The sequence below is a fragment of the Bufo gargarizans genome, chromosome 2, assembly GCF_014858855.1.
Source record: "Bufo gargarizans isolate SCDJY-AF-19 chromosome 2, ASM1485885v1, whole genome shotgun sequence".
Lineage (NCBI taxonomy): Eukaryota > Metazoa > Chordata > Amphibia > Anura > Bufonidae > Bufo > Bufo gargarizans.
The window spans coordinates 597,626,550-597,649,457 of NC_058081.1; the positions used below are offsets into that span (position 1 = coordinate 597,626,550).

Below are 22,908 nucleotides of genomic sequence, written 5' to 3' on the forward strand. Positions count from 1 at the left end.
TGGTCCTTCTGGTGTCCATCTTTGTCATGCATGTACAGTCGTGGCCAAAAGTTTTGAGAACTACATAAATATTGGAAATTTGAAAAGTGCTTAATTTTTTATAATAGCAATTTGCATATACTCCAGAATGTTATGAAGAGTGATCAGATGAATTGCATAGTCCTTCTTTGCCATGAAAATTAACTTAATCCCCAAAAAACTTTCCACTGCATTTCATTGCTGTCATTAAAGGACCTGCTGAGATCATTTCAGTAATAGTCTTGTTAACTCAGGTGAGAATGTTGACGAGCACAAGGCTGGAGATCATTGTTTCAGGCTGATTGGGTCAAAATGGCAGACTTGACCTGTTAAAAGGAGGGTGATGCTTGAAATCATTGTTCGTCCATTCTTAACCATGGTGACCTGCAAAGAAGCGCGTGCAGCCATCATTGCGTTGCATAAAAATGGCTTCACAGGCAAGGATATTGTGGCTACTAAGATTGCACCTCAATCAACAATTTATAGGATCATCAAATTCTTGTTAAGAAGGCTTCAGGGCGTCCAAGAAAGTCCAGCAAGCGCCAGGATCGTCTCCTAAAGAGGATTCATCTGCAGGATCGGAGTGCCACCAGTGCAGCGCTTGCTCAGGAATGGCAGCAGGCAGGTGTGAGCGCATCTGCACGCACAGTGAGGCGAAGACTTTTGGAAGATGGCCTGGTGTCAAGAAGGGCAGCAAAGAAGCCACTTCTCTCCAAAAAAAACATCAGGGACAGATTGATCTTTTGCAGAAAATATGGTGAATGGACTGCTGAGGACTGGGGCAAAGTCATATCCTCCGATGAAGCCTTTTTCGATTGTTTTGGGCATCAGGAAAAAGGCTTGTCCGGAGAAGAAAAGGTGAGCGCTACCATCAGTCCTGTGTCATGCCAACAGTAAAGCATCCTGAGCCCAGAAGTTGATTGAGAGCATGCCCAGTCGAATTGCAGAGGTCCTGAAAAAGAAGGGCCAACACTGCAAATACTGACTCTTTGCATCTTTGCATAAATGTCATGTAATTGTCGATAAAAGCCTTTGAAACGTATGAAGTGCGTGTAATTATATTTCACTACATCACAGAAACAACTGAAACAAAGATCTAAAAGCAGTTTAGCAGCAAACTTTGTGAAAACTAATATTAGTGTCATTCTCAAAACTTTTGGCCAGGACTGTACATAGACTTATGTTATGCTATTTTGTTGTGATCATATTGTAATGTCATTCTACTGTTCTCCATGGCATGTATATGTATTTTGTGTCCCTTAATTCTAGGACTAACAGCAAGGAAGAGACCAGCCCAGTTTGCCATGCTTAGAGGAGGTGTTCATGTTGGCTTGAGTGAGCATGAGTGTCAACGTTTCAGGGATGCTCCTAGAAATGCTCCACTTTGAGGTACAAATATGATAAAAGGACACTGTTCCTATCAGATTGTGTCATTCCTGGAGATAGTGATCCAAGTGGAATTAAACCAGGAGACCGCAATAGACACATAGTTGCCCCAGCAGCAGGGAGGTTTCATGGTTTGCAACCTTAAAGCTGGTGTGCCTTTCTTTGTAGTCACGCCTGAAAAATGTAAACTGAATTCAGTTGCATAGCACTTCCATCTCTTTATAAATGTATTGGGGAATAAACCTTTTATTGTGTCAACCATTGCCACGTATGTCTTTCATCTTTACTTGACAATATAGACTGAGCAAATCCAGGAAGCTCAATGAAAAACTTGTAACATAGCCCTCAATAGTCACTTCCCATTCATAATGCTGTTGTCCTCTTAGATTGCAGGGAGCAATGCAATATCCATGTCTGTACTTCCGAAGGCTAAGAGTGCCTTTTATTCATTCATGTATATTGTATATCGTATTCATATGTATATTCACCATTCGTTCATGTTGTAGGAGATTCATTTTAGCTCGCAGAAACAAAAGAACAAGGATTTATGGTACTGGAGCAAAGTCGTGTTTTGTAGCTTCCTCTCCTTTCAAGAGGAAAAGTTATAATTATCTATGAAACCGCTGCTAATTGATGAGCTTGATGATCTCAATGCTTCAATAAAGACGCCTCATTAGCAGAGAGCTGTCACTTTCTCAAGGAGATCCATGTTTACAATTTGCCCCAAACATTTTTTGTGCATAATCAGTTCTTAGCGGAGCAGAATGAATAACATGAATTACCCCTTCGTGTATCTGTAATAGGGCCCTAAAAGCACAGCAGAAGAGATATGAGGCACACAACATGCAGTTATAGCTGCCATCTAGGGATCCAGCTACATGGGATGCAGAGGTAGCAATAGCACCCAGGGGTGCCATATAAGAAGAAAACCTCTGTATCAGCTTTAATAGAGAAGGAGGCCAGCTAATGGTCAGAGCTGGACAGCCAGCACCCTTCAAGCACGTAACTAACATGAGGGCGGGGGTAAGATTGGCAAGATTTCTACCTGTGTCGGAATAAGCACTGAAATCGAGTCAAAGGTGTAGATTTCATAATTAAAATAAAATAGTACATTTTATTAATTTCCATTTGCAAAACATCCAAACCGCTTTTTATGTAGCTGGACAACCCCTTTAAGCAGCGGCATACTGTGTGTAAGGAAGCAAAAGATTTATCAATGTATTTTGCCAGTTGTTGGGTGTCAATACACTGAGAAATATTGTGTTCAGAATGAGTGCCATATCTATGAAGCACCCATTCCACTTTTTCCCACATAGAAGTCGAATAAAGGGGGTCAGGTGGAAGGCGATTTTTTTAAAATTCAAAATGTCTTCTATTTAATTTTTTTAAGAAAAATTATTAATGCGAAATTTTGGGAGTCAGGTTTTGCATTCCACAATCCCTGCATGTACACTCACCTAAAGAATTATTAGGAACACCTGTCCTATTTCTCATGAATGTGATTATCCAGTCAACCAATCACATTGCAGTTGCTTCGATGCATGTAGGGTTGTGGTCCTGGTCAAGACAATCTCCTGAACTCCAAACTGAATGTCAGAATGGGAAAGAAAGGTGATTTAAGCAATTTTGAGCGTGGCATCGTTGTTGGTGCCAGACGGGCCGGTCTGAGTATTTCACAATCTGCTCAGTTACTGGGATTTTAACGCACAACCATTTCTAGGGTTTACAAAGAATGGTGTGAAAAGGGATAAACATCCAGTATGCGGCAGTCCTGTGGGCGAAAATGCCTTGTTGATGCTAGAGGTCAGAGGAGAATGGGCCGACTGATTCAAGCTGATAGAAGAGCAACGTTGACTGAAATAACCACTCGTTACAACCGAGGTATGCAGCAAAGCATTTGTGAAGCCACAACACGCACAACCTTGAGGCGAATGGGCTACAACAGCAGAAGACCCCACGGGTACCACTCATCTCCACTACAAATAGGAAAAAGAGGCTACAATTTGCACGAGCTCACCAAAGTTGGACTGTTGAAGACTGGAAAAATGGTTTCTTGAACATGACAATGAGTTCACTGTACTAAAATGGTCCCCACAGTCACCAGATCTCAACCCAATAGAGCATCTTTGGGATGTGGTGGAACTGGAGATGAGTGCCCTGGATGTGCATCCCTGAAATCTCCATCAACTGCAAGATGCTATCCTATCAATATGGGCCAACATTTCTAAAGAATGCTATCAGCACCTTGTTGAATCAATGCCACGTAGAATTAAGGCAGTTCTGAAGGCAAAAGGGGGTCCAACATCATATTAGTATGGTGTTCCTAATAATTCTTTAGGTGAGTGTATATGCAATGACCTGCAGGGAGGCAAGGATAGGAGGAGTGATAGTGACTATGATGGTGGGGGTAATTCTCAGTTCATGGTCGCAATCCCACCCTGGCTCACTGGGCTGTACACAGTGAATGGAGGATGCACCCTTTTTTTCCTCAGGACACACCTGGGGCTCCTGCCTGGTTGTAGTTCGGTTCCCTTGATGTTAGATAGTTGGCAGGGTGTATGGGACCAAGGGCAGGTGGACAGATGTTGATGTCAGTAACCAGGCCTGTTGGTTGCAATAAATAAAGTCCTTCTTTACTATTTGATGATAGGAGTAGTAATACATACGGCAGTAAAAGGCACAGATGCAAGATAGATCACTGTATGGTCTTTTCCCAATAGCGGTGTACAGGCAGCAACAATGATGGTAGTTGTAATACTCCCCGATTCCCCTCTCTAAGGACATTTTGAAATCTTCCGAAGATAACCATAGGCATGCTATTCTCTTCTTGTTAACCCTGAGGTGTGCAGAATTTAGATACAGATGGCCAGCCCATCTCAAAGTTAACTAGGTTCCACAGCAGCAAAGTCTCAATACCATAAACAAGCAAATACCTTGCTGGTGGAATCCTGCACTGCCTTAATGGTTCTGTACATTCTAAGATGTCTGGTCTCTTTTCTTTATGGGTTGTCTGGTCTCTTTCCTACGTGGTAATGGGATTGCTTCTTAGACAGATGTAGACTCAGAGACAGACCTGGGTCTAGTCTGTAGGAACTCCCACACACACGTCCTTCTTGTATCTCTGCTCGGTCTAAACTCCCCAACTAACCAGAGGGCAGACCCAGTAAATCACCCTGGTAACCTAATCAGTCTGCCACAAGGGCGTACATAGAAATCACTGGGCCTCATGGCAAGAATCTGAATTATGCCTACTTGTGAGTGAACCATTACACCCCTTAGGGTATGTGCACATCTAATGCAGAGGTTCCAGCAGAAGCCTCAGTTGCAGATTCTGGCAAAACAAAGGGCAAAACAATCTTAAATGACCCCATCATTGTGAATGGGATCCGGCAGGTGCCAGCAGTGTTTGGCATATGCTGGATCTGGCGATTATGGAATTCTGCTGGTGGCTGGAACAGAATACCAAAATCTGATGGCAAGTGATTACCTGGCCTTACCCGATGAACCGATAGTGTGTCATCATTCCCCCAAGGACTGTACCTGCTGCTGCTTCACCTCCTCCTCAATGCTGACTTACTGTTTGTGCTGCTGGCAGAGCGCAGTCAGGGCCTGGGGCAGATCTTCACCGAGCTGGACCGGAGTCTGGATTGGAGACGCTGCTGGATCTGGTCAGTCAGGTCACAGTGCGACGAGTGGCGGCAGAGGAACAAGACAGGGACATTTTACAATGTGCAGACACAGAAAACTAAAGGATTTTATCCAGTCACAACTGATGTTTCTCTGACTGCTGCAGAACCTCCTAATACACACCTCAGCTGCTGCAGAACCTCCTAATACACATCTTAGCTGCTGCAGAACCTCGTAATACACACCTCAACTGCTGCACAACATCATAGTACACACCTCAGCTGCTGCAGAACATCATAGTACACACCTCAGCTGCTGCAGAACATCATAGTACACACTTCAGCTGCTGCAGAACATCATAATAGACACCTCAACTGCTGCAGAACCTCATAGTACATGCCTCAGCTGCTGGAGAACCTCCTAGTACACACCTCAGCTGTTGCAGAACATCATAATAGACACCTCAGCTGCTGCAGAACCTCATAGTACACACACCAGCTGCTGTAGAACCTCCTAATACACACCTCTGCTTCTGCAGAACCTCCTAATACACACATCAGCTGCTGCAGAACCTCCTAATACATACCTCAGCTGCTGCAGAACCTCCTAATACACATCTTAGCTGCTGCAGAACCTTGTAATACACACCTCAACTGCTGCACAACATCATAGTACACACCTCAGCTGCTGCAGAACATCATAGTACACACACCAACTGCTGCAGAACCTCCTAATACACACCTTTGCTTCTGCAGAACCTCCTAATACACACCTCAGCTGCTGCAGAACCTCCTAATACATACCTCAGCTGCTGCAGAACCTCCTAATACACATCTTAGCTGCTGCAGAACCTCGTAATACACACCTCAACTGCTGCACAACATCATAGTACACACCTCAGCTGCTGCAGAACATCATAGTACACACCTCAGCTGCTGCAGAACATCATAGTACACACTTCAGCTGCTGCAGAACATCATAGTACACACTTCAGCTGCTGCAGAACATCATAATAGACACCTCAACTGCTGCAGAACCTCATAGTACATGCCTCAGCTGCTGGAGAACCTCCTAGTACACACCTCAGCTGTTGCAGAACATCATAATAGACACCTCAGCTGCTGCAGAACCTCATAGTACACACACCAGCTGCTGTAGAACCTCCTAATACACACCTCTGCTTCTGCAGAACCTCCTAATACACACATCAGCTGCTGCAGAACCTCCTAATACATACCTCAGCTGCTGCAGAACCTCCTAATACACATCTTAGCTGCTGCAGAACCTTGTAATACACACCTCAACTGCTGCACAACATCATAGTACACACCTCAGCTGCTGCAGAACATCATAGTACACACACCAACTGCTGCAGAACCTCCTAATACACACCTTTGCTTCTGCAGAACCTCCTAATACACACCTCAGCTGCTGCAGAACCTCCTAATACATACCTCAGCTGCTGCAGAACCTCCTAATACACATCTTAGCTGCTGCAGAACCTCGTAATACACACCTCAACTGCTGCACAACATCATAGTACACACCTCAGCTGCTGCAGAACATCATAGTACACACCTCAGCTGCTGCAGAACATCATAGTACACACTTCAGCTGCTGCAGAACATCATAATACACACCTCAACTGCTGCAGAACCTCATAGTACATGCCTCAGCTGCTGGAGAACCTCCTAGTACACACCTCAGCTGTTGCAGAACATCATAATAAACACCTCAGCTGCTGCAGAACCTCATAGTACACACACCAGCTGCTGCAGAACCTCCTAATACACACCTCAGCTGCTACAAAACCTCCTAATACACACCTCAGCTGCTGCAGAACCTCCTAATACACACCTTAGCTGCTACAGAACCTCATAATATACCTCAGCTGCTGCAGAACCTCCTAATACACACCTTAGCTGATGAAGACCTCCTTACACACCTCATCTGCTGCAGAACCTCCTAATACACACCTCAGCTGATGACGACCTCCTTACACACCTCATCTTCTGTAGAACCTCCTTATACACATCTCAGCTGCTGTAGAACATCATAATCTGATGCTAGAAGATATAAGGCTTTGATCACATCTGTGTTGGGGCCTCATTCGCAGATCAGGTCATAAATTCTGGACACAATTTTATAGCCTGGCAGATGAAACCCATCAGATCTCATCATGGTCAGTGGGATCCGTCAGGTGTTGTCGTCCATGAAGAGCCAGATTCGGAACTACAGTGATTTTCTTTAATTTGCTCCTATGACGGCAGAACAGTGAACGTCACACCTCAGAAGCTGCAGAACATCACAATAGTGACAAGGGAACTACAAGTCTCATCATCACCAGATTGTTATTATTGGAAATTAGGGAGCAACACAGGGAGAGGTAAAATGGAGAGAACTACAACTCCCAGCATGTCCCGGCTGTTAATATCGGATACAAGTGGATAATACACAGAGAGAGTATAAGGCCGGGTTCACATCACTGTTCAGTTTTCCGTACGTCTGATCGGTCAGAAGAACATAAAAATAAAGAAAAAATGGATCATGTATTTCAAGGATCAGTTCTGCACATTTGGCATCTGTTTATGCCATTTGATTTGTTAATTTAGATAGAATAAAGTCCTGCATGAAAAACTGAAAACTAAACGGTGATGTGAACCCAGCCTAATAAGAGAGAACTACAACTCCCAGCATGTCCAGATTATTATAGGGCATCATCCAGTTGTACTAGGTGAGAGCATTAAAAGAAAATAACTATAACCCTCAGCATGGCCAGACTTATTATGGGGCTTCAGTATATATTACAGAGAGGAGGTACAAGAGGAGAGAACTACAACTCCCAGCATGTCCAGTTGTATTAGGTGATACCAAAAATTTGAAGTTCTCGGGCAGCACAGCAACTATAATGTGTGGATGGAGTGTCAACGGATGTAGAGGCGATTTACCAACCATAAAAAAATGAAAAATAAGCTCCACGGCACTTCCAAAAAAATATTCAGTTTATTCACCAGTTATCTAATTTTTTATTGTATTAGGTGATAGCTTTAAAGGGAAATAACTATAACCCCCAGCATGGCCAGACTAATTATAGGGCATCACTATACATTACAGAGAGGAGGTATAAAAGGAGAAAACTACAACTCCCAGCATTACCAAACTGTACTAGGGCAAAAGTTGAAATTACATGGAGAGGGATACAATAGGCCAGAAGAACTACAACTCCCAGAATTACCAGACTGTACTAGGGCATATGTTTGAATTATATGGAGAGGGATATAATAGGACAGAACTACAACTCCCAGCTTTTCTAGGATGCTATGGGCTCTCTCAGGACACCACTAACCTCTCCTCCAGGCACCACACAGAAGCTCCACCCCCTCACAGTGATATCCCACAGGTCTTTCACCAGTCCCCTGCACTGGTCACATGAAGAGGACATCACCAAATGTCCTCCTCTACTTCTCACATTCTCAGGTAGCCATACAAGTGTAATTTGTGGGGGGCTATCCTCCACTGCGGGCCCCCTTTCCCCAGGGGCCCCATAGCAGCTATGTGGTCTGCCAGGTAGTTAACCAGCTATTTTGCTCATGGCTATTAGGTTTACACAGTGTATAGAAGGATAATAAGTGCTTTAACACCAGTTAACTTGGTAACATTAAATTACGAGCTCGTTTGGCAATAATAACCCTTTTCAGTAGTCCTCTGGTCTAGTGGAAAAATGGGTGGCACAGGGGGCCTATACTAAGTTTTGCAATGGAGCCCTGTGAAATTTGCCTTTAAGTACCTTTATCAGAATTTTTTGTTGTGTCAAGCACAGTAGCTACAATCACTACAATGCCAGAACCTAGAGGATCATCATAATGGATATATCTCTTACAATATGGCAACTAGCGCCGCTCTCTAACTGATATATCTGTTGCTGGTCATAAAGGGGTTAAAGCATGTGAAGCAATCCGTGTATTTTTTATTGCATATCTTCCCGGCCTCTATACTGTAACATTATAAGCTCTGTTCCCAGCCGTCATTGCCCCACTCGACCCCCACTCTAACTGTCTAATTCACGCAGCATCTTTAGAGGGGAACGAACTGAGAAACTGCCCTCTGGTCCACACTACAGTGTTTTGTTAATCAGAGCGGTGGTCACGTTCTGCGATGGCGGCCAAGAACGGAGCTTCTAATTCTATGATATATTGGCCAGTAAGCTCAGTCATGGCACCACCCTATTTTTCATGCAGTGTTTAAACGTAGACAGCAATTTAAGAAAACACGTTTCTTTAACATTTTTGCAATTTAAATGACTACTCTGCCTTTAGCAAATAAAGATTATTCATTGTGTAATAAAATTTTTCCATTATACTGCCTCCTGAGGGTCTTCAAGATCTCTGCTTGTAGTCAGAAAATGTGAAGCCTCATAGTTTATATCCAAGAAAGCATATCGGAAAATTGTAAACCTTTTCATCAAATCATGAATGATATTTATTTACTGTAACTGGAATACCCCTTAGCGTGTTTGCAGGCATGCATCTTTACTAGGTATTTTTAGCTATAACTCTGGACCATCCAAGATCTTCTAGCTTAATGGCTCGGAGGCTCTTCTAGAGAAGAACATCTTTGTCATACAGAATTTGATGGAACATGTATGGAATCTGACAGAGAAATCCTCTGTATGAAATTGGAGGGATATGGGGGTGCAGCAGAACCCAATATACATCTACAGATGTCGTTTTACAGCTCCATACAACTCAGAGATGATACTGAACCATAGCACGGCCATGTGCAGATGTCCTAAATGATGAATATATTCAATCACAGTTACATTTTGACCACTGACTACATTCATTCTTGTTACATGTATATAGCCATATCCTAGAAGATCATGTCATCATTCATTCATCCCTACATGTGGCAAACACAAACTGACACACATCCGCACCTAGCAGGGACATCAAAGCTTCAGAGATTGAAAAAACCTCTGCCTCATTACCCCCCAACTGAGAAGTGTGACAAAGTCAAAGATGGTTTACAGGATAATGACATTTGTTTCCACCTGGTAGAACCTGAATTGATGGAGCAGGACCTAGGTGTAGATGTGCTAGCTGCATGCATGCTAAGCAGAGAGGCAGGTTGTGTGGCTCAGTCAGCAGCCGATTGGCTAGTAGCAGTAGACAGTTCTCCGAAGCAAGCTCACAAAGCTGAGGCGGTGAACAGGGAAGCATCAAGCCTGAAAGAACTAGTGGCAAAACAGAGCAGCTTCTCAGTCTACAAGCATCACTTCTGGATACAGGGTCTATTGTAAGGAACACTCGTCTCAATGCCAGGAGGAAGACCATTATGATAACTTGGCCTGAGGAATCCTTCTCCTTAGCTGAGTCAAGCATCTTATGCATGGACCTAGCTGTGAAGGCTTTTTACATGTAAGAAGAACATTTAACCAAGTTTATTGGTCATTTATAGATTTGCAAGAAGAAGCAAGATTACAATCCATGTCAGTGCCCTTGCACTTTGCACATTTTGATTGTTGAAGTGTGAAAAAGCGAAGTGTGATCACATTGAAAGAACACATTGCCAGGAGAACCTTTCTGAATATTTTGGAGAATCTAAGAGTATATTACAGCTGAACATGTCTGACCAAGAGATTGATGACTTTGATGTAGACACCATGTCAGACACCTCAAGAATGATCCCGGGGCTCCCCCCTTATAATATGGAAGACCAGCTCTTGCCCATGGAGTCTCGGAGCAGGTGGGGGTGCTGGATTTGGACTTTGTTTGTTTCTGGAGCTAACTTTTTGGCTTTGCTTGTTAACATAATCATCCTGGCTGTCATATTCACCATCGTTTTGACTCCAACCATCGTAGTGGTTTATTTCGGATTTAAATGCCATTCAAGGGTAAGTACATTAAAATTGTATGACTTGTCTCTGCAAGATCTAAACTGGTAAGGATCTATGTAATAGTTCTTGCATGTGCTATCCAGTCTAGAGGAGCAAGGGGTTAAAAGCTTACTTCGCCTGGCAGTCTACAAAGGAGAGAATAGACTCAGGGTAAGTTTAGGGTTATTATGAATAATCAATACCACCCCCTTTATAGATTGGTTGAAAGACGGAGTGGTTTTAGTGAGCGTTATCTCAGAAGAGGTGCAGTGCTGATCGTTGTAAGAGGTCTTTACTGCCCATGGCTTTTGTTCTGTACAATCAGGGTTTGCGATTAGGGGGGATTACAGGATATCAATTGATGTTAGGACTCTCGATGAGAGGGGAACGGAAGTCTAGTAAGTATTTATTTAAATACTTCCCCGCTGTCAGCACTCAAACCTGCACTGAAATATACATTCCGGACTACTGAGCTGTTCTAACATGATGGAGAGGACTCATGAGCGCAGGTATGACATTGGCAGTCCTGACAATGCATATTGACGCAGCTCTGACAACAGGGGAACCAGAGGCATTAGGAAAATAAATAATAGTGATCTGGACTCCATATCTGCAGTACTATTCATGTATTACTGTAGGCAAAGGTCTAAATCAGGGTGACAGATTCCCTTTAAGGTGCTATAGCACTGCCTGATGTATGGACAGTATCAGCATCGATGAATGAGAACACATCCATCGGCACTCATTTGCCCCATCCTGATTACTCAGGCCGATGCCCATCAGCCGAAGAATGATCATAAACGATAGTTCCTATGAGCGCTTGTTCCCGATAATTTTCTGAAAATTGTGCAGTCTAATAGGCCCTTTATATATTCTCTGCACATTGTCCTTAGTACATGAAGTTGTAGGCAAAGTTATGGTGCTGGACATGGTATTCAAGCCATACAAGAGACTCATTACATGCATTAAGGAACTTTTCACAATGAGGTCCTACACTAATGTAACTGATAATTTTTTCAAAAAAATTCTTAGGCTGGGTTCACATCACCGTTTTATTTTCTGTTCTTCTGATCTGTCAGAAGAACAGAAAAAAACAGGATCCTGTACAGTTATTTCTGTATGAAAAAAGTACTGCATGCAAGATCTCAGACGGAAATGGCTCAAACGGATGCCAAATGTGCATAAGGGCGGGTTCACATCAGCGTTATGAATTCCGATAATGGAATCCGTAAGACGGAATTCAAAACTGAAACCTTTAGAGGCATTCTGTTTTAAACCATCATAATAGAGGTCTATGGGGACACATAATGGATTCATCTGGTTTCCGTTATACAGGTCGGAAAAGAAAGTCCTGTTGACAGACGCAACCGCATCTACGTCATCTTCACATCTCCGGCCACAAACTCAGCAAATATGCTGAGAATCGGCTGGCGGTTTCCGTCCGCCTGCATCGCTGCATTTTTCCCTGGTTGCAGCCAGATCTCCGCCGGTCCCCATTATAGTGAATGGGTCAGCAGGTGTCAGTTAACATTTGCCAGTGCTAGATCCAGCCATCTCCGACAGGCTGCTCCCATGCCGGAACAGTTTGCCCAAGGTGTTAACGCTAGTGTGAAACTAGCCTAGGTCTGTAGGCCTTATCTCTAGTTTCTTAACAGCTAATAAACACTCAGTTAAAGGGGTATTACCATCACCATCACATACAAGGGGGCATATCGCTAGGATATGCCCCCATTGTCTGATAGGTGTGGGTCCCAGACGAGAACGGAGCAGGTAGAGGTGTGGCTGGAGGACCCTGGGGTCCGTTCACAACCAAACGCTGCTCCCATAGAAGTGATTCGGAGCGCATCACACACGCGCAGCCCCTGCTCCCATCCAGCGCCATAGAAATGAATAGAAGCCGGCTGCGCATGCGCAGTGTGCCCTCCGTTCTTTTCCTCACTCCATTCTCATTGTACCCGCACCTATCAGACAATGGGGGCATTTCCTAGCGATATGCCCCATTGTCTGAGATGGCAAATGCCTTTAAGGCTACTTTCACACCTCCAGTTTGAATTCCGACAAGCTGTTCTGGCAGAGAATGTCCGCCAGCCCCATTAAGTATGCATTCTAGCAGACTAGCGGATAACTGGCCGGACACAAACTGCTGCATGTTGTGATTTGTGTCCGGCCGATTCCCCGCTTGTCTGCTGGAACGGCCATGCCAGAGTTTCACACCAGAGGTGTGAATGTAACCTAAGTCATATTCTTATCAGTTTGATGTTTATGATCTGTTAGGAAAGTGAAAAAAAACTTCTGTAGATTGACCCATCAGATCAGGTAATGTAGACCTTAGAATATGGCCATCTTATGGCAATGTAGAACCAACCTTAGTGGACGTAGAGTTCTAAATATACATGATCAACATTGATTGGCGAAGTTGAAATTATGCTTTGTTCATATACAATGAATACATGGCTGATTGGATCTATGCACATGATGCTTCTTCTGTTTGCATTACTTTCAGTTCCCTTAGGCATCATTCACACACAGGTGGAATGTAACAAGATGGCATGCATGCAAAAGTGACAATTTTGGCAAGTATTTAGTTTTGCGGCAACATTTAAAACTTTTTGCTATTTTCCGCCACAGAGAGATGAGACTAAACCCTGACCGCCAGCTTACCGGAAGCGTGCCGGTGCTGGGCTGTTCCAGTAGCTCCTATTGCAGTACATGTGAGGTATGAAAAACAGCAATGGGAGCTACTGAAACAGTGCAGCGCTGGGCCGATGCACTGTTTTCTGGCCAACTGCTGGTTGGGGTTTGGTTCCATCTCACCTTAGTAGTAGCGAGATGAAACGGCCCTTTAATGCATTCCTTTGAGATGATTTTCAACTCAGATACCTAACAGTAAAATGCCAGAACCCCCCCCCCCCATACATAGAGCATACTGCGTTTTGTAAACAATGGCAAAAAAAACTAAAACTGCAATGCAAATATATCCTAAAAAATGCTGATAAAAATCACAAACCCCCCCCCCCCCCCAAAAAAAAAGTGTCAAACTATTCTAAAAAGAGTTTTCTGATATTGAAGTTGGTTGAATTCTAGAAAGCCATCATCAGGTCAAAAAATTAAAAATAAAATAAAAGAAGTTGACACTTTTTAGACATCATGCACACTGCTGTATCGCTCCAGCATATGCTTTATTATTTTTAGCTGTTTTTCTAGTAGAAAATTTGGTGCCTCATGGAAGCACCATGATGTGTGTGGCACCTCATAGGGAGTTCCTACAGGTCTGTAATATGAACTGCAGGGATGTCACTGCTGCAGGGAACACCTTTTCCCCTGTGGTCAGATGTTGATTTCAGTGCAGCAGGGAGAGGAAGCACCGTCCTGGGAGTAGCGCTTACCTGGTCCCCGCTGCTGGGTTTGGTCTCTATGATCTCCACCACCAGTTGGTCAATCTGGGATGGGGTCTGTTTTACTCTTGGATAGCCCCTTTAAAGAGAGCACATCAGCTCCCCTGAAATAAAAAAAGCTGCATTTTGTCTTGGCTGTTACTCTGCTATTCCTAGCAATCACTTACAGGAATGGTTGCTGATTATAAAGGTGAAGCACTTAAAGGGCAATTTTTGTGTAAAAAAAAAAAATCATTATATCGAGCAAATGTGCCTAATCGTTGCCTAGTGCACAATCAATGGAGAATTGGCTCGTTTGATTGAATCTAATGTTTTTACAACTTTATCTTCATGTGCAATATGCACCTAATTATGTACAAGAGGATTTGGATTGCCTTTAGGATCTCACAGGTATTTAAGAATCTAGCTACCTCTTCTCTACGTGTTCCTTTCTTTCGCTTTTAAGACTTCACTATTAAGGTCATGTCCCCAGAGTTAACGCGGCACATGTCAAATGCATTCATGATAAGGTGTACCTTTAAATTGTTTTTCCTTCATCTTGAATATACACTGGTCCCAGAGCATCGCGGTGCTGACAGTAAATCAGTGCCACGGGACAGTGTGACAGCTACAATTACCACATGTGAAGGCATAAGTGCGATGTGCTGCTGCCTGACGGCACTTTATGTATCCAGCGCACAGTTTTATTGTATTTTTTATTTTATTTTTTTGTTGCTAAGTATCCTATCATATATGAATAACTAAAGTCTGTAACCTGCGAAAACAAACAAAGGTGACTCCCCTGATGTATGGCGTTCCACGACTGCCCGTGTACAGAATACTAGGGTACATGCACACTGTGCGGATTACACACGGATTTTCTATGTGGATTGTCATGTGGAAAATCAACGGCATAATAAAGTAACAGCTAAATAAATGAGATTTTCATAACCTCACGGTGCTGAAGTTTTTCACGCTGAAATTGACCTGCGGTGCGGATTTTGATATCCATAGCATGTTCAAAATTCACAAGGCGCTGGGGCTGTGGAGAAAACTGCAATAGAATCCCATTCAGATGATATTGCACTTTATTAAGCAATGGGCACTAAAGACATAAGGAAAAAGATAAAACAGATCTTTAAAGGGCATCTGTCAACAGACGTGAATGTGCGCTTGGCAGCTGAAGGCATCTGTGTTTGTCCCATGTTCATATGTGCCCGCATTGCTGAGAAAAATGATGTTTTAATACATGCAAATGGGCCTCTAGGAGCAACGGGGGCGTTACCATTACACCTAGAGGCTCTGCTCTCTACAACTGCTGTGCCCTGTCCAATTGGATTAACAGAGCCAGGCACGATGACATTTTCAGAGGCGCGGCAGTTGCAGAGAGAGCTGAGCCTCTAGGTGTAATGGCAACGCCCCCGTTGCTCCTAGAGGCTCATGTGCATATATAAAGACATAATTTTTCTCAGCAATGCGGGCGCATATGAACATGGGACAGACACAGATGCCTTCAGCTGCCAAGTGCACATGTTCATAGGTACAAATCTGCTGACAGATGCCTTTACACCACCTGCTTCCTTTCATATAATTGTAGTGCCAAGTTACAGATTTCTAACTTATGGATTATCACTGTTCCTATTGAGTTCAAGGTCTCTCTCTCCCACTCCCAACGGCTATTGCTACCGCAAGCTGGTCTTGGTCGAGCATGCATGTGTTCTGAATGAGGAGAGGGGAGAAGTCACTGCTAGGCAGCTCTGGTGGCCGCTTATCTTCCTTAAAAAAACTAAAGGATCTGGCATGATGAAATTCGGCAGGTATCAGGGGAAGTCTGTACCTCCCTATATACATTAGATCAGGCATGCTCAACCTGCAGCCCTCCATCTGTTGCGAAACTACAACTCCCATCATTCCCTGACAGCCTACAGCTATCATCCTACAGAAGGGCATTGTGGGATTTGTAGTTTTTTAACAGCTGGAGGGCCGCAGGTTGAGCATCCCTGCATTAGATGATCTTCAGGTCTCATCAAAAACGGCAGGTTCGACCACCATTAATGTAATGTGCTTAACCACCTAAACAGTGAAGAAACAGAACCTGATACCAGGACTGTCAATCACATTCTGCACCCCCCCCCCCTCCCATTTAGTTGCTTACAATGTAAATGTTAGGGCCAACACTAGTGTGCATAGAATAAGTGAGCATGACTGGTACGTAGGCCATGTGGTGTTAGTTTATGCAGCATCACAACATTTTTCATGTATGTTTTACTCCTGGACAAAACCTTTTAAGTATTCAGTAGTAATAATTAGTGATGAGCGGCAGGGGTTATATTCGAATTCGCGATATTTCGCGAATATTTTTAGAATATTCGAAAATTCACGATTTTTTTTTACTTCAAAAATCGGCAAGGTAATGATTATGTAATATGCAAATTTTTCAACTTAACAACTATTAGACAAAGAAGATTATAGCACTATATTAGCTAAATTGCTCTATATTCGATTTTTTTTCGAATATTCGTTATATTGCTATAACTTAGTTTTTTCAAATATTCGTAATATTCTAAAACAAGAATATATAGCAATATAGCGAATATTCGAAAAAACTAATATAGAGCAAAATTCGCAAACACTACTACTCCTAAAGTTAAGTATATTGCAGCCTTCTTATTGGCCCACAAGCTAGAAGCAGGGAGGGATCATGTGTACTGATAAAAAAAAAAAAAATAGAATAAAGAAAAACGGAAAAAAAAATTGAATATTCGAAATTACGAATATATAATTTTCAAAGTACCTATATTCACGATAAAAATTAGAAATTCGAATATTCGTGATCAACACTAGTAATAATAATGGCTTCTTTTAGCATCATTGTACATTTAATATCACCAGAAAAGTTTCTCTGAACTCCTATGTCCCAGTATTCCCTGACAACTTAATGTTCAATTAATATTCTAAGAAGTGTGGTCTTTACAGCCGCGCTACTCGTCATTCTGATCAAGGGCAAAGATTACTTGTAGCTGGATCTGAGAAGATTAACTGTGGACTTTTCACGTGGAGTTTAGTACATATTACGTGCCAAAATCTGTGTGAAATTCATGTAGAATCCACCTCCCATTATTCTCAATTTGTCAGCATTTCACGTCTTGGCTTCATTTGAGTGGAAACCGCAGCGGGTAGCCGCATGCGGATTAGCCCCATTGAATCTGTTTATGGACCTACGCCATACACAACTGCATATTTGCAGCAGAGATCTGAGGTTCAGGCTTGGATTTCTGCAGAGGATTTTTCCCAGCTGAAGAAGCTGCCATGTGACCATGCTCTTCGTGTTAAATAAAAGCCAACCGCTGTCCTTAGCTGTCCCCTCTGCTGCCATTAGGAGTTCCCCCTAGTGGCAATTGCCAGAAGCCTAAACTTTTAAAGGGGTTGTCTGAGATAATTAAAGATCTAGGCCCAATTACACAGCCCGATGTGGCAGATGATTTGTCAGGAGGGAAGCGTTCCCTCTAGTGTTGATCGAGCACCAAAGTGCTTGGGTGCTCTGGTGCTCGAGTAGATGTCACGGCCATGGCTATGACCGCGACTCTCTAACCGCATGCGGTTGCCTGCGGTTTCGTGTGGGTTTAAACCACAGGTGAGGGCCTCTGGCATGTGGCCTAACTTGTGGTTGCCGCGGGCAACTGTTTGTCTCATGTGTATGTGCAGCAGCAGCCTGAGCGTGGCTAGGCAGCTTACTGCAGTTGCATGCGGTTGCACCTAACAACCTTTCTGTTAGGTGCGTGTGTATTTATGCACTGTTGTTTGTCTGTGTGCACTTGGGTAGTATGTGTGGTGTGCACTGACACCTTTCCCCTCACTGTGGTTATCCGTGGCAACTTTTGGCGGTATTGTGTACATGTGGTAGCACTGTCCCGGCCTTCGGGCTGACTCCCTGGACAGGGTTGGCATCCATGTCGTTGCCAGCAGCAACAGCCACAGTGTGTGATGTTTGTTGGACACTTCCCCTGTATGTTTGTGAGTTTCCCTTCTGTGGTGTTGGAAGGGTTAACTCCCTTCCCAGTGTGTGTGATGTCACTGGGTGTGTCCTTCCGTTGGGTGTGGCTTCTTGGCCTATATAGCCTGGGCCTTTTGCATGGCTCAGTAGGTTGCTTCAGCCTTGCTAGCTGGAGCAGCCTCCTGTGTTGCTATCTGCCAGTGAGAGCCACCACTGTGGTCATAGGTCTAAGTTTATGTTTAAGTTTGCCTGTGTGTTAATGTTGTATGTTATATTCTGTTGGGACTTTCCTTTGTATTTGGTGCGGCATACGGTTCTGGATTCCAGTCTTCTTAGGGATCCAGTCAGCAAGGCTGTGGCAGGTTGGTGGAACTTCTTGTTCGCCTGCCATTCCCGTATAGCTGTTTATGAGTTCCCCTTTTCCCAACAGCTTGGCCGTTAAGACTCCTGCTCCTCCGTGCCTAGGAGGAGTAGGTTGTCTTACCCAGCTCCTAGCGCAGGGATCTGCGGAGGGTAAGACAGGGCTCCGAGGTTCCTGCGCATGGGTCCTCCTACCTTTAAGGTCGGCCCATGCAGGTTAGGAGTTAGGGTCAGGGTAGGGACGCTGTAGGAGGTGACCTGCTCCCTATCCTGTTCGCATGGCCGTGTAGCCTTTACATCATCTGGCATCGCACGGCTGAGGGTTTCCCCCATCCTCAGCCGTGACAGTATGACCACAGTGGTGGCTCTCACTGGCAGATAGCAACACAGGAGGCTGCTCCAGCTAGCAAGGCTGAAGCAACCTACTGAGCCATGCAAAAGGCCCAGGCTATATAGGCCAAGAAGCCACACCCAACGGAAGGACACACCCAGTGACATCACACACACTGGGAAGGGAGTTAACCCTTCCAACACCACAGAAGGGAAACTCACAAACATACAGGGGAAGTGTCCAACAAACCTCACACACTGTGGCTGTTGCCGCTGGCAACGACATGGATGGCAACCCTGTCCAGGGAGTCAGCCCGAAGGCCGGGACAGTGCCACCACATGTACACAATACCGCCAAACGTTGCCACGGACAACCACAGTGAGGGGAAAGGTGTCAGTGCACACCACGCATACTACCCAAGTGCACACAGACAAACAACAGTGCATAAATACACACGCACCTAACAGAAAGGTTGTTAGGTGCAACCGCAGCAAGCTGCCTAGCCACGCTCAGGCTGCTGCTGCACATACACATCAGACAAACAGTTGCCCGCGGCAACCACAAGTTAGGCCACACGCCAGCGGCCCTCACCTGTGGTTTAAACCCACACGAAACCGCAGGCAACCGCATGCGGTTAGAGAGTCGCGGTCATAGCCATGGCCGTGACAGTAGAACACTTTGGGATGCTCGGGTGCTCTACCGAGCACAATGAGAGAACCAGGGCATTAAACCAGGCACCCCCTGCTCTGAAGAGGGGAGGGTGTCTAGTTCACAGGAAAAGGTCAGAAATTGATGGAAACGCCACTGAAATGGTTCAGGAACAGCATGGGGAGAATGTCTGGATGCATCTTGGATGCATCCAGGTAGAGATGGCCTTGCGGTTCGTGGCGAACTTTGCTTGTTCGCGATTCGCCGAACATATGATGATGTTCGCATGCATCATATTATTTTGCATTGAGCCGAACTTTGACCGATAACACATCCATCAGGTGGGACAGGACAGCCAATTGAGACGTTTCAGCACATGGACACCCCCCGACCCTATAACAGAACCCGATCTGGCAGCCATTTTACATTCAGTGTTTTGCCAGTATAGGGAGAGGTTGCTGTGTGGAGCAGGGACAGACTGTTATGTTAAGGACACTAAATGCTAGCTAATAGGGCCACAAAAGTCCTTTTAACCTGTTGGGGACACAGGGCGTACAGGTACGCCCTGATGTCTCAGTACTTAAGGACACAGGGAGTACGCCCTGTATATTTTCGATCACCGCCGCACAGCTGGCGGTGATTGGAACTGGGTGCCTGCTGAACTCAATTAGCAGGCGCCCTGGGACAATGCCGACCCCCCCCCCCCCCCCCTGTATTGGTGATCGCAGCAAACCGCAGGTCAATTCAGACCTGCAGTTTGCTGCGTTTCCGGGTTATTCGAGTCTCTGGTGACCCAATAACCCATAATAGGATGGTGATAGGAGAGAGAGGAGCAGCATCGTCCAGCTCCGGAGCCCAGCACCCCCACTGAGCCACCATAGTGCCATCTGGCACTAAAAGGGTACATAGGGACAGGTTAGGGAGAGCTTAGATAGGTAGGGATAGTCAGGGAAAGTTTAGGGAAAAAATAAATAAAGTTTTATTTTTGCATCTCCCTGATCGGGTGTCTGGGGTCCACAGCACACTTAGCTGTGTGACCCTAGACCCCCCCCCCCCCAGGGGTGCTGCAGCTTGCCCCCCCCCCCCACTCCCTCCACACACATTTTGGGACCGCCATGCCAGGGACCCTGTGGCCCACACTAGTACAAGCAGCTCTGGGGCTCGTACTAGTTTTCCTGCCCGCCAGATAAGTCCACCTGAGCCCCCTACCGGTGAACTTGTCTGGTGTACCCCAGAGAATTTTGAGCCCGTGATTCCTGATTTTGAGAATCCAGATTCTCACAGTGGGCTTCACTGAATATTACTATTTTAGTTTTTTTTTTTCAGTGCCAGTGACCACTTTGTGAATCTGATGGTGGAGCAAACAAACTTGTTCGTCCAACAGTTCATTGCTCAACACCCGGGCTCCTTTTTGGCTAGGTCCGGTGGCTGGACTCCGGTCAGTGCAGCCGAGATGAGGATGTTTTGGGGCCTCGTGCTGCACATGGGTCTAGTTAAAAAAAACCAGTGTCAGGCTGTACTGGAGTGGGGACGTCCTCTACCAGACCCCACTTTACAGTACGGCCATGACATGCTCCCGTTTTGAGGCCATTCGGAAATGCCTGCATAATGCAGATAATGCAGCATGTCCCCCCCAATGTGATCCTGCCTATGACCACCTGTACAAAATCAGGCCAGTCATCGATCACTTTGGGGCCAAATTTATTGGAGGCCTATGTACCTGGAAGGTAGGCTGCGGTTGATGAGTCTCTCATTGCTTTCAAGGGGAGACTCCTTTTCTGCCAGTATGTTCCCTCTAAGCGGGCGAGGTATGGCGTGAAGCTGTACAAACTTTGTGAGAGTACCTCAGGGTACACTTACAAGTTTTGTGTGTACGAAGGGGCGAGATTCCCGTATTGAACCCCCAGAATGTCCCTCCACTCTGGGTGTTAGCGGGAAACTGGTGTGGGATCTTATGCACCCCTGCTAGATAAGGGTTACCACCTGTACGTGGATAACTTTTATACTAGTATCTCCTTGTTCCAGTTCCCCACCGCCAGATCCACGTCCGCTTGTGGGACCGTGCGGAAAAATCAACGTGGCCTCCCTACCCACCCCCTCCAGGTACCTATCCCCAGGTGTGAGACCCGTGCCCTTACCAGTGGAAACCTGTTGCTGGTCAGATATAAGGACAAGAGGGATGTCCTTATGCTGTCCACAATTCATGGTAACGGCATCACCCCTGTCCCTGTGCGAGGTAACGCGGCAACGGTCCTCAAGCCCTATTGTATCGTCGACTACAATCGGTATATGGGAGGAGTTGATCTCTCTGATCAAGTCCTCAAGCCATTTAACGCCATGCGCAAAATCCAGGCATGGTACAAAAAAGTTGCGGTCTATTTGGTACAGGTTGCCTTGTACAACTCTTTTGTTCTGTCCTGGAGCGCTGGCAACACAGGGAAATTCTTCCAGTTCCATGAGGCAGTCTTCAAGGCCCTGATCTATTCTGACCGGGAAAGAGCAGGCCGGAGTACCTCGGGAACTGGAAGCGCCTGCCACTTTCTAGGTGTGGTCCCCCATACTGGAAAGAAGGGACGGTCCCAAAAAAGTGCAGTGTGTCACAGGAGGGGGATACGGAAGGACACCTTTACTCAGTGTGACACGTGCCCCGATCATCCGGGCCTCTGCATTATTGGTTGCTTCAGGGAGTACCACACTTCCATGGAGTACTAAATTTATATTCCCCTTCCCCAATTTAAATTCCATTTAGCCACTGACAATCGAAAAAAAACTATGGTTCTCAGACTTGAGAAAAAAAGTTTTTCTCAGAAATGATATTTTGTAAAATAAAATAAAAAGGTAGACATATTAGGTATCGCCGCGTCCGTAAGAATCTGCTCTATAAAAATACCCAATGACCTAACCCCTCAGATGAACACAGTAAAAAAAAAAGGTGCAAAAAAAGTCTGGTTTTATTTTGTCACCTTACATCACAAAAAAGTATAATAGCAAGCGATCAAAAAGTCATATGCCCCCCAAAATAGTGCCAATAAAACCATCCTCTCATCCCGCAAAAAATGAGCCCCTACTTAAAACAATCGGCTAAAAACAAAAAAATAAACTGACTCTTAGGCCCCTTTCACACGGGCGAGTTTTCCGTGCGGGTGCGATCCGTGCGGTGAACGTATAGCACCCGCACTAAATTCTGACCCATTCATTTCTATGGGGCTGTGCACATGAGCATTGTTTTTCACGCATCACTTGTGCGTTCAGTGGAAATCGCAGCATGCTCTATATTGTCCGATTTTGACGTGAC

At 44.9% G+C, this 22,908-nt stretch overlaps 1 protein-coding gene across 1 annotated transcript in view; it reads left to right on the forward strand.

The window, feature by feature from the left end:
* The first annotated feature begins 10,231 nt into the window (after positions 1-10,231).
* Positions 10,232-22,908, forward strand: part of TMEM88B (transmembrane protein 88B) — a 164,955-nt gene continuing 152,278 nt past the window's right edge. Inside the window, exon 1 of the mRNA XM_044281905.1 lies at positions 10,232-10,924. Within this exon, the coding sequence (XP_044137840.1) occupies positions 10,655-10,924 (270 nt within the window). The 5' untranslated portion in view covers positions 10,232-10,654. The remainder of the gene's footprint in view (positions 10,925-22,908) is intronic.